This window comes from Pan troglodytes, chromosome 3 (assembly GCF_028858775.2).
Source record: "Pan troglodytes isolate AG18354 chromosome 3, NHGRI_mPanTro3-v2.0_pri, whole genome shotgun sequence".
NCBI classification, from domain to species: Eukaryota; Metazoa; Chordata; class Mammalia; order Primates; family Hominidae; genus Pan; species Pan troglodytes.
In genome coordinates this window covers 107,660,238-107,672,826 of record NC_072401.2, presented here as the reverse complement: position 1 = coordinate 107,672,826, position 12,589 = coordinate 107,660,238, and the positions used below count along the sequence as shown (strand labels likewise).

The following is a 12,589-nucleotide window of genomic DNA, read 5'->3' as shown; positions in this document are numbered from 1 at the left end:
AGTTTTCAACTTCTTTGCCTTTGGTTTGAATGTCCTCCCGTAGCTCAGAGTAATTTGATCGTCTGAAGCCTTCTCTCAGCTCGTCAAAGTCATTCTCCATCCAGCTTTGTTCCGTTGCTGGTGAGGAGCTGCGTTCCTTTGGAGGAGGAGAGGCGCTCTGATTTTTAGAGTTTCCAGTTTTTCTGTTCTGTTTTTTCCCCATCTTTGTGGTTTTATCTACTTTTGGTCTTTGATGATGGTGATGAACAGATGGGTTTTTGGTGTGGATGTCCTTTCTGTTTGTTAGTTTTCCTTCTAACAGACAGGACCCTCAGCTGCAGGTCTGTTGGAGTATCCTGCAGTGTGAGGTGTCAGTGTGCCCCTACTGGAGGGTGCCTCCCAGTTAGGCTGCTCGGGGGTCAGGGGTCAGGGACCCACTTGAAGAGGCAGTCTGCCTATTCTCAGATCTCCAGCTGCATGCTGGGAGAACCACTGCTCTCTTCAAAGCTGTCAGACAGGGACATTTAAGTCTGCAGAGGTTACTGCTGTCTTTTTGTTTGTCTGTGCCCTACCCCCAGAGGTGGAGCCTACAGAGGCAGGCAGGCCTCCTTGAGCTGTGGTGGGCTCCACCCAGTTCCAGCTTCCGGGCTGCTTTGTTTACCTAAGCAAGCCTGGGCAATGGCGGGCGCCCCTCCCCCAGCCTCGCTGCCGCCTTGCAGTTTGATCTCAGACTGCTGTGCTAGCAATCAGCGAGACTCCGTGGAGTAGGACCCTCCAAGCCAGGTGCAGGATATAATCTCGTGTTGCGCTGTTTTTTAAGCCCGTCGGAAAAGCGCAGTATTCAGTTGGGAGTGACCCGATTGTCCAGGTGCCGTCCGTCACCCCTTTCTTTGATTAGGAAAGGGAACTCCCTGACCCCTTGCGCTTCCCGAGTGAGGCAATGCCTCGCCCTCCTTTGGCTCGCGCACAGTGCGTGCACCCACTTACCTGCGCCCACTGTCTGGCACTCCCTAGTGAGATGAACCCGGTACCTCAAATGGAAATGCAGAAATCACCGGTCTTCTGCGTTGCTCAGGCTGGGAGCTGTAGACCCGAGCTGTTCCTATTCGGCCATCTTGGTTCCTCCCCCGGTATTCTTATTTCTAAATATGCCAAATTGCTAAGTCTTAGATGGAAATAAATTAGAACTGGAACAGATGCCTATATAGAGGCATATATTTTATCTGTATATATAAACAAATTTGAGACATTATTATTCCATTTGTGACTGCTTATAAATGTTCTCCTTCATTTAAGGATCTGCTACACTTTCTGAACATTCAACAAATACAAAGCAGATTTAATATTACCAGAGAAAATGTGCTTGTAGAGTTTAACAGGAAAACATTATTTATCATGTGTACAATTTGTGACTCAAGAAATGAACTGATAACTCTGAAGGCAGAAAATAGGTTATGACAGTTTGTTGGTGTGCTTGTTTAATAATTAGCAGTAAGTAAAATAGTAACAAAACAAAATTATCGCGTAAAGTATTCTCATGGAGAAATTAAATCTCATTCAATGTATAAATAAAACTATATTTGAATATAATGTTCTTGGAGTACTGTGTAAAAATGATGATTGTCTCAAACTTTGTAATTTCAGAGTATCTGACTGTCTTCTCTCAGATGATTGCATTTCATGATCCAGAGCTGAGTAATCATCTCAATGAGATTGGCTTCATTCCAGATGTAAGTACTTGGTGCATTAATAGAACATGTGGTTAAAAAAAAAAAAGCAGAAATTATTAGCACAGAAGAGTGTATTTTCTTAATTTTTGTTGTCATAGTGCATATCTGAACAAGTTACTGCTACTAATTGTAGCCTTATATTAGTAAGTTTGTGGCTACTTTCCATATTTCCACCTTAAGTAATGAAAATAAGTCATTTTTCTTAGCATAGTTGATAGTTTTGAGAAAATCATTAGTGATAGTGTTGTATTAAACTGTGCTGTGTAGGCTTTTCACTTGGATTTTATGATATTCAGTTCCTGATTTTGAAGATATAGGAAGTGTATGCTTAAGTGAAAGTAACTTCTGTGTTTTACTTGATACTACTTTGGGAGCTTAGATAGATTTTGGTTTTTCTTTTCTCTGTAGTCCACATCAAGCTAAAAGTCAGAGTTGAAAATCAAAGGTTAGCTGTAGCGTGACTTAGCCTGTTTTTTATTTGTTGTTTGTCACATAGAATCAAGCCCTTTTTAAAGGCTGTTGAATAAACATATATCAAAACATCACATTGTATCCAATAAATGTATACAATTATTACTTATCAATTAAAAATAACAAATGAAAGTGGAGGGGAAAATAAATTAATAACAAAAGTTAGCTGCTTGGTGATGGGGATGCAAGTGGTAGCGTGGGTGCAAAGGAAATTGTTTTCTTGTTACATTTGACATTAAAAAAATTTTTTTAACACTGTGAATGTATTACTCATTCAAAAGTTAAGCTGAAGGCACCTGACCTCAAGCAATTATAATTTTTTAGGAAGATACTTTATTAAAAATTATTGATAAAAAACCAAAATGTTCACATTACATATCATTAAAGTAGGAAATGTAATTTATAAAATAATATTATGGTATTATCTCATTTTCATAAAATAGAATTTAGTGTATATGTGTATATACATAGGAAAAGTTGAAAGGCTATACTCTAGAATATTAATTATGATTATGTAGGGTTACAGGAGTTATGGGTACCGAGGGGGCTTAAGTGCAATTTTTAATCGTTTTCATTTAAGATGTTTTTTTTGTAATGTTAAAAACTTCCTAAAACTATATTATGTGATCATGTTTAATAGAATACTATAAAGCAGTTTCTTAAAATCTGTTTATTCTCACAATGCATGGGAAGAAATACATTTTATATTGAGACCTGGGGCACACAGAATTCGAGTGGTGTTGTGTATGTGTGTATACAACTAAAATAAGTTTTACAAAACAATGTTTTCTGCTTCCTACATGTGATGCATTGTGTTATTTTTGAAAAGTCTACATTTAATAAGTTGATTTTATAAACCTAAATTTGAAAAATACTTATATAAGGAATTTAAAAAATCAATAAAAACTGATTTTTAAAATTAAAGAATAAAAATAAAAGGCTGTTGGAGTATAATATCATTATAAATGTGAGGTATAATACAATATAGATCCAATCTTATGGCTAGAGTTGAAGAAGCTGTCAAGGAGCTGACTGCCAAGTTGGTAATGGTGTTAGATTTTTGAGTAAAAAAGAATATTAAGTATTTAAAATTTAGACTAAAAAAGATAATTATTTTCAAAAAATTTTTGTGAAGGCACCTAATTAAATTGTGCTCAGCACTGAACAGAAACAGAAAACATTTATGTAGACAAGTATGTTTGGAAACCAGGTGCAGTGGCTTATGCTTGAAAGGCTGAGGCAGGAGGATCACTTGAGGCTAGGAGTTTGAGACCAAAACATCATAGCAACACTTCATCTCTTTAAAAAATAATGTGTAGAATTATAAAGATAATCCAATAAAAATCCTTAGACATATTCATGAACAGAGATAATATTAAGAAAGGAAACACACAAGGACAAATAACTTTAGTTAATCAGAAAATTGAATTCTGAATGAGTATGATGTAAGAAACAATGTTGAGTTAAAAATATTGTTAAAACATAATTAATGTGAATACATATTAAATGTTTACTGTGTACCAAGCACTTTTCCACCCTCTTTAAATATTATCACTCATCAAATACTACAAGTTTATAAATCTGTGTAAAAAGTTACTTAAATATATATAAATCCACTTTGGGAAGGGCTAATAATAAGGTGAAAATAAAATTCTAAATAATAACGTGAAAGGTAAAAGTAGGTGGGAATCAGTTAAAATGTCTTCTAATGTTTTAGCATTATTTAGAGGGAATGCTCATTTTATTTAGACATTAAGTCAGGGAACCTTTCAGATCTGAGATTTGATTGTACCCTCTTTGAAAGCTCATAAGTTAGCCTGTTACTGTTTTCTGGATACAGGCAGAAAATGCAAGATTCCTAGGCCAGAGACCAAGGACATTATCACTAACAGTACAGCAAGCAGCATGAACATTAGCATATTTGTGTTGGTTTCTCTTGCTCTCAAATCCTATGGAAACAACATCAAGGACCCAGATGATACCTGCACATGTAGTGGATTACATTACAAGAGAGAAACCATGAGCTTAAGGAATTGGAATTTTTTTTTTTTAATGGACAGTAAGCATGCCTTCCCTTTGTTCAAGAGAGAGAGCCTGTCTTTTTCTTCTAAGGCTATTAGTAAATCTGTCTTTTGTCTAGAAGGAGATTCCATTTCTGCTTTCCAAGGCTGTTTTTTATACAAACATATTTGAAAAGATAGTCTAGAACAAAGGACAGTAAACGTCTCTCCTCACAAGAAATTCAGAAGTTCAATAATGCACATTAAAAATTTAATTTAATGGTAATCCTGAAAAGAATAAAGAGAGAATATGTAACTTCTAAACCAATGGAGGGGTGCAGGCTAGAACAAAGAAAAGACATTTAATCTTATAAAAGCAGAAAGAACATAGAAAGAATGTAAGCTAATTAAATGGCTTATTAAAGGAGATTTTCAGATATTTTTGAAAATCTATCTTGATAGTACTTATAAGAGATAAATATAAAAACTTAAAGATATTGGCCAAAGGAGATTAAAAAAAAGTCAGGCAATTAACCAAAACAACATTAGTGATATTAATAGAAGCTAGTAAAATACAAGAGAGAACACAAAACAGACCCATCCCTGTATACAATTTGGTGATATATGACAGAGATGACCATACAATCAATTAGAAAAGAAAGCATTGTTGATGGTCCTGATTGAGTAACTATGTGGATGTGGAGGGCAGTGTAAATGAAAGCCTAACTTCATACCACACATAAAAATAAATTCTAGATCCATTAGAAGACTTAAATATGGAATATTATATTTGTATTTTTTTATCTAAGAAATAATTCTTATTAAGGTTACAGAAAGTATAAAACATAAATTTAAAAAGAGAGGATTGAAATTCAGGAGTAGTACAAAAGGGGCTTCTATTGTATTGGTCATATTTTATTTTGGTTTAAAAAATTTTAGAGTAAATGTGGCAAAATGTTAATGCTTGTTAAATCTGAGTGGAGAGTACATTGGTGTTAAGTGTGCTGCTATGCAGGGTGAGTGAATTACTCAATAACTAAATAATTGTGACATAATATATTTATTTATGCTTCCCTGTTATGATCTACACATAAAATTACTGGAGCATTATTGCTTAACTTCTTGTAAAAAAGTTCTGCAATTGTAGTGTTATTAAGAAAGTAATATTGATTTGTATAGTGACACAGGATTTTTTCAGTGTCACTTTACCAGCAGAGATCTTCATGGTGGGCATTGCCCCTGCCCATGTCTCATTTGGCCCTGGGCTTGCCCCACTAGGTACCCTGCCCACCTGGCCAGGCAGGCTGTGCTTGGCTTGAGCTCTGGCCCAGATCCGGCACTTGCTCTGCAGCTGAGCCAGGCATGCCATGACCTACTTCCACCTTGGGAGCCGGCGTCTGGATGAGGGGAATGCTGTGACACTTGAACAGAGATGGGCATGTGACCCCAAAGCCCCAAAGGGGGTGTTACAGCATGCTAACAGTTCTTTCAGTCTCACATCCACAGCCCAACAAATGGAGGTGTGTGGTGCCCAGAGGTCCCTTCTCCCATTGTTTGGCAAGCAGGAGGGGTGTGCTACAGGGTTACAGCTTTGTTTGCACTTGCCGTTTGGTGGGTCCTGAGTTCTTTTCCCATGTCCAAGAATAAGGTTGTGCTAACAGCTAGCGGTTGAGTGAGGCAAAGAGTTTTACTCAGTAACAAAACAGCTCTCAGCAGAGAAAGAAGCCTGAGTTGGACAGCACCCTTACCTGAAGTTGGGTAGTCTTCCCACCACCTAAAAGTGGGTAGCCCAAAGTGTGGCTGAGCCTGGGGCTTTTATGTGCTCAGAATGGGAGTGTATGTGCTAATTGGTTTGTGAGTATGCAAAAAAAGCTAAAAAAAAAAAAAAAAGGGCACCACTCAAAGATGGCCACAACAGTGTAAAAAACTAATTAGGGAAGGGTAGGTATATGTAAAATAGGTGAATGGTAGGGATCAATCAGAGGAAAGTGTGCCATACGGGAGAGGTTCTCAATACATTCTGTAGATATGTATGAGACCTGTATCTTGGTTTTCAGACCTTAAACTGTCTTTGGTTTAAGATTGGATTACACTGGGGACTTGCCCCATCTGCCTAGGGATTTTTCTGCCTCCTGCTGCTATCAATAGTAGTGTGATTAGTCTTCAGAGACAGTTTTAAGTCATATGGGATGGGAAGTAATTCTTTGTGGGATAGGAATATCCAGCACATGGCAAATGCTGAGCATCCCTGACCCCCGACCACTCATTGCCACTAGCAGTCCTCTAATCATCATTACAAAAAAATGCCTCTACACTCATTTCTGAGTAATTAATTCACAGGTATTTCTGAATGTCCTCTAGCAAACGGTTCTGTCACTTGTTAAGAATTTTAGAGTAAACAGAAAGAAATGAGGGGAAATAATATATCTTAACCTGAAGAAGAGTCCCATCTACAACTGTTTTCTTGTCACAGAGAGTGGGCAAAGTTATTCAACAAAGAAAGCTAAAATGTTAATAGGAAGACTGTTTTTTGAAATCTTTTTCTTTGTGTTTGTTTTTTAATTCAGCTGTTTTTCAAGCCTGCGGATAATGTAAAAATGATGAGGCCTTTTTTAAATTCAATTTTGTGAACAGATTTAATGTTTTAATGTAGACATTATTGACAGTGAGTACTTATGGGAGGGGCATGATGAAATGGAGGACTTTTAAAAACATTTTTAACTCTATTAATAACATATTTTAGTTGTATTTTATTAGTTTGTGTATATAGCATTTTTTTAAAATTCCGAATGATTGTCTTTAATGTTCTACCTTTAATTATTGAGGTAACTTTCTATGCCTCTAACAACAATACAAGCTAGATTCATCAAGTAAAAGAGTGGGTACTTTGATAATGATTTACCAAACCGAGTTTCCTACTCAAGAACTAAACCTATCAAAGTAAGCCCTCATTAATCTATCATCATTGAAATTCAGGCTTCCATTGCAGTAGAGATTGTGATTTCTGGCTTTTTTCCTTTTGCTCTGGGTCACGGAACTCTGAATACTGAGCACTGCTAAAGCTTGAATAGTTAGAAATATTGTACACTGATGTGATGCCTAGATTATACATTTCATGGTAGTTATGTGATTTACATATAAATAGGGTGAATAATGTGTATTTGATAAAATTGGAGACAGGGTGATATTTATCATTTTTGTCTTGATATGTGTTTCTGCTTTTAAAAATATAGTAGACCTCATTTAAAATGAGATCAGGAAAGTATGATTCATTCTTAAGGGAACTGTTTTCCTGAAATTCTGTGAATAGTATTCAGCTTGCAAATTATGAAGAGTTGTCAGGTAACCATTAAGAGAAATGATAAGGAGTGTATCAGTACTATATGTGCCTTTTCAACCTACTGTCACAGCTAAAGATAAAGCTAACAAATTCCATGATATGCTGGTAAAGCCATTGACATTTAACTACAATCCGAAAGGATGCTTATACTACTTAAAAGCTTATCACAATCATTTTCAAAATTTATATTCAGCCGAGTTTAAACTGCTCAGAAATATTTATGTATTTGTTCCTTCATTTGTTCTTTATCTTCATTATGTTGTTATGTAAATAAATTTTAGATTTTAGTCTAAAGAGAATACTGACAATGAGCTTTTCAGATTTTATCAAGATGTAATTACAGGAAAAACTAGGAATATCCACCTTATTTAGAATATCTCATAATAAGAGTCCTACTAGCCTGTTATAGTCTCTCTGAAGAGTCCTGTGATGTGTCCTCTTGTCTGGTAGCTGCTATGTCCCAACATTAGTACAAACCCCATTCTACTGGCATTGGATCCATTAAGGCCTTTGAATACAAATGGCTTATTAAAGTCTCTCTCTCGTAGTGAAGCTTGATTACCTTTCAGAAAGTGCCCAGATTTTAGAAATCAAAGTGGCTATTAATAGTATCAGTGATGATAAAATGACATTTTTGGTACTTTCTAGCCAAAAAACTATACACACAAGTTAAATATCTAGCAAGTTTTCCAATTCAGTAAATCCTCATTTGCATTATCCCCCACATCTGTTTCTAATCTAATGATTCCTTATGCTGTCCAGAAACAGGTGAAAGGAAGTATGGCATAATGGAGCAGTTCTAAAACATTTTGCTCTCAGAACCCCTTTATATTCTGAAAAATTATTGAGGACCTCAAAGAGTTTTTGTTTACATGAGTTATAGCTATCGATATTTATAGAGATTTAAAATATATTTATGTATTTATAATTCATTTAAAAATAACAATAACAAAACCATTGCATGTTAACCAAAGTAACATATTTTTCTGAGAAATAGTTACATTTTCCCCCAAAAATGCAATAGTGGTATTGTTTTACCTTTTTATAATCTTTTACATTTTTATAATCTTTTTACTTGTTTAACTATATGAAGAAAATGTGACCTCACACAGACACGTTAATAGTTTCTCAGATAGCGGTAGTTTCTTAAACGTCTCAGAGCAGTGGTTTTTTTTGTTTGTTTGTTTGTTTGTTTGTTTTTGAGACAGAGTCTCACTCCATCACTCAGGCTGGAAGTGCAGTGATCTCGGCTCACTGCAACCTCTGCCTCCCGGGTTCAAGCGATTCTCCTGCCTCAGCCTCCCAAGTAACTGGGATTACAGGTGTTTGCCACCATGCCTGGCTAATTTTTTTTTTTTTTTTTTTTTTGTATTTTTAGTGGAGAGGGCTTCACCATGTTGGCCAGGCTGGTCTTGAACTCCTGACTTCAAGTGATCCACCTGCCTTGGCCTCCCAAAGTGCTGGGATTACAAGCATGATCCACTGTGCCTGGCCTCATTGTTTCTTAAAGCTAGTTGCTATGTACAGTCTAAAACCATGTCAATGAACTTCTCATACTCTGTTATACTAAAATCCATCACTCTTCTTGCAATTTAAATGGCTCTTTTACTCATACATAATTTTGTAGTGTCATGAATTTGTCATTGAAAAATATTGGTTGCTGAGTTACACAGATCTTCCAACTATGAAGCATTTCATTATAGAATATTTTTAAAATCACATTTATTAATATCACAACAGGTCTTTTCCAAAAAGTGATTAAGTATTGGGAACCGACCAATTTCACAGTGGCAGATATTAGCTTTCCAAAATTTTAATCTTCGCCTAAAAGCTCTCATTTTTTCTTAAAGTAACTGTTTCACTTTGTACATTTAAAAAAATCATTGTTTGTCTGTCATTCTTTCAAATAAACATAGTATTTCTTGCAAAAACCATCAATATTAGCTCACAGATGATTACCCAAGTGCTTTACCTCTTTGTACTTCAGTAGATAGCACAAGTGCTTTATACTTACTTCCATTTTATTTCACAAATTTTAAAAGAGATATTTAATAAATTTAATAATTTTTACTCCTTCACATGACCATTATTATACTTCGGTGCCTGTGCCTTAAATTGTGCTAACATGCCAGCAGTTTTATCCACCAGTGGCTTTGCACCATTAGCATAAATATCAATCCAGTAAAAAGAGCAAATCATCTTAGTATTATTACAAAAATAGCTTTGAATTGGTGGACCCCGAAGGGTCTTAAGGACTGCCAGGGCCTGTGACCAAGATTTAAGAAAGCTGGTGTAGAGGTTAAGTACTCAGACACTTGTGCCAAATGGCCCAGGGTTCTAAATTCTGGCTATTCCATATACTAATTACATAATCCATTTTTAGCTTTAGTTTTAGTTTTTTCCCTGCAACCCTCTTACCATTGATGTAGATTATAATAAATTCTACCTCATAATGGAGATTAGAGAATGCATATAAACTGTTCAACACAGTTCCAGGCACACTATAATTGTTAAGGGGTATTGTTCTTTATTTAATATTACTAGAGTTTGATCATGTTGCATTATTTCTTTTATTAGCATGATTCATATTTAGAAGAACATTATATTACAAGCTATAATGGATATATTATTTTGCTACATCAGTTAATGAATACTCTGTCAGAGGAGGTATGGTACTAATAACAATAAAGACTTTCAAGGTTGTCTGAATTGATGAGATTTTCTGCCACTTTGAATTTTAATCTTTTTAATTGCTTGATTTTAAGGTACTTCTCTATCTCAACAAAGTGCTACATAACATGTTTTATAGTCTTTCTTTTACTTAAAGTAAATTAGAATGAATTATGTTTGAAAATTTTGAAAAGTTTTTTGTAGTAATCAATGAAATAATTGAAATGTATTCTGGAATAATAGCTCATCTTTCCCAAAAATGATAATGTAGATCTCAGAACCATTAAATTATCTGAGTGATTTTCTTGTAAGTTTTCAGTGTATAGTTCTTTCGTTCAATATTGTAAGCCAACTAAGAATAAATAATAAAAGGTATGTTTATACAGTTAGTTATTTTTGTTTCTTTTTTTATTTAGAGAAATCATGACCTGTAAAAGATGTAACTAATATAATCTTTGGTATATAGAGGAAAAAAATTAACCATTTACTTTTTGGGTCCAAGGGATCTTTTACATTATTTTTATATGTTTAAGTCATTTTGTGAATAATTTGCAGAAGTAGAATAAAGCATAGTAAAAAACTGTATTAAACTATTAAGAATTTAAACACAACAAACCCAAAATTTTGTGTCATATATTCCTTATTTTGAAAGTATATATATATATATATATGTGAAAATATATATGTGTATATGTCCTTTGAACTTACTGCTCAGCTGTCATACATGAGCCTGAAGGATATCCATCATATAAATACTGATTCCGTATTTCAAATATGTCTCTCATAGGTTCTAGCTGATTTCTGGTTCTTGCACTTGCATGGTTATAACACAGTCATCAAAATGAAACACTGACAGAGCTCATAACTTGGTTGAAGAACAGCCGTCTTTTATTCCATAATTTGAAAACATTTTCATTTTTGGATTTATGAACACAAATTAGAATAAATTTAATTTTTATTTCTATATCATCTATTTCTTTATAATTACATTGCAAACACATACACCTGTAGCATTTATTTGCTTAAACTGTATCAAAAATTTTGGTGCACAAATATCATAAAAAATCAAATATTACTCTCATATATCCTTTTAGCAAAGTAAAATGGTCCAGGTTTCTTATTGCAAAATATTGTGTGGTGAGGCCCTTCACATTGAATGACTGACTGAATGAGAATTCCAGACTTATTTATTGTTTACTCTGATAGCTGTGTTTGAGGAAATTCACCTAAGAGACTGTCATCTGAGCACTCACAATTTGCAATATCACTTGTGTGACTAATTTTACCATTTGACTTGAGTTTAACTGTTGCTATCTTTTTGCATTCATCTTCTGATTAGTCCAGTAATTGTAAAACATTTTCCCCTGTTATGAAACAGTTTTCTCTTTTCTTTTTAATAATAAAGGTGGAAAATGGAAAATTCTCAATCTTTAGCTGTGTTCAATGAAAACGTAAAAAAACAACAAAAAATCTATAATGATGGTGTCTCTGTACATCTTTCATATCTTCTTGAAAGATGGTGCAATACTATGGCTAGCACAAAAAGAAAAATGAAGGATGGCATAATAGTGATGATTTATTTTAATACTGTGCTATCCTTGTAGATGATTCCATCATTCTTCTGTTTTCTTATTAGTATTTTTAAGCATAGTTGAGAATAATTAATTGGTATTGATGAAATAATTGTTACTGATAAATAAAATATTTTATACAGTGCCTAGGAGTCTATTCTTTTTATTTTCTGCTCATGCCTCTCCTAATTTAAAAAAAAAAAAAGTGTGTATCTTTTGTTATATGACTTAATGAGGTTACCTCAGAACTTTGGCTTGTTAAAATACTTTTCCATTACTGAAGATTCTGGGTGATCATTGTAACTCCTATATTTAAGTTTACTAAATGCCAGGTGTTCTAGATCCATTAACTAATCTTCACAATAATCCTAAAGGTTCAAGGAGATAACTTTATCAGGTCGCAAAGTGCAGATTTTTACACATTCTTTTCTGGAATGTCTGTATATATGTTTCCCTAATGTACATATAAAGAATCATTGCAAAAGCATTAAACTAATGGTCAATATGTATTACAGAGAAGGCATATAATAATTTAAATATGAAAATACTTCTGACTTAAGATAGACAATATAGTATGCTTATAAAGGATGTGGATTAAGAAAATCAATAGAAAGGGACTCCTCTTCATAGTAGTAAAACAGAATTTTCTGCTTTTCAAAATCAAGAAAATTATCCCCCTTCCTTTGTTTTTCCTATTGATGGTTCTAAATTTGACATTACCAGACCACATGGAAGGATCTCATGAAATGCTAAATATCACTACTCTTGCTTGATATTGCTAGGGGGCAGTATTTACTTAGCTGACTGTGTAGAGTAGCACTACACCAA

The 12,589-nt window shown here is 34.3% G+C and overlaps 1 protein-coding gene across 9 annotated transcripts in view; it reads left to right on the top strand.

Annotated features, from left to right (window-relative positions):
* TBCK (TBC1 domain containing kinase) overlaps positions 1 to 12,589 on the top strand; it is a 277,680-nt gene that overhangs the window by 102,580 nt on the left and 162,511 nt on the right. For all 9 annotated transcript variants that reach the window (XR_010156332.1, XM_016951969.4, XM_001170662.7 and 6 more), the window contains one exon: positions 1,624 to 1,709. Coding sequence is in view for 8 of the 9 variants with exons in the window: in XM_016951969.4 (XP_016807458.1) it covers positions 1,624 to 1,709 (86 nt within the window). In the remaining variant the exon portion in view is untranslated. The remainder of the gene's footprint in view (positions 1 to 1,623; positions 1,710 to 12,589) is intronic.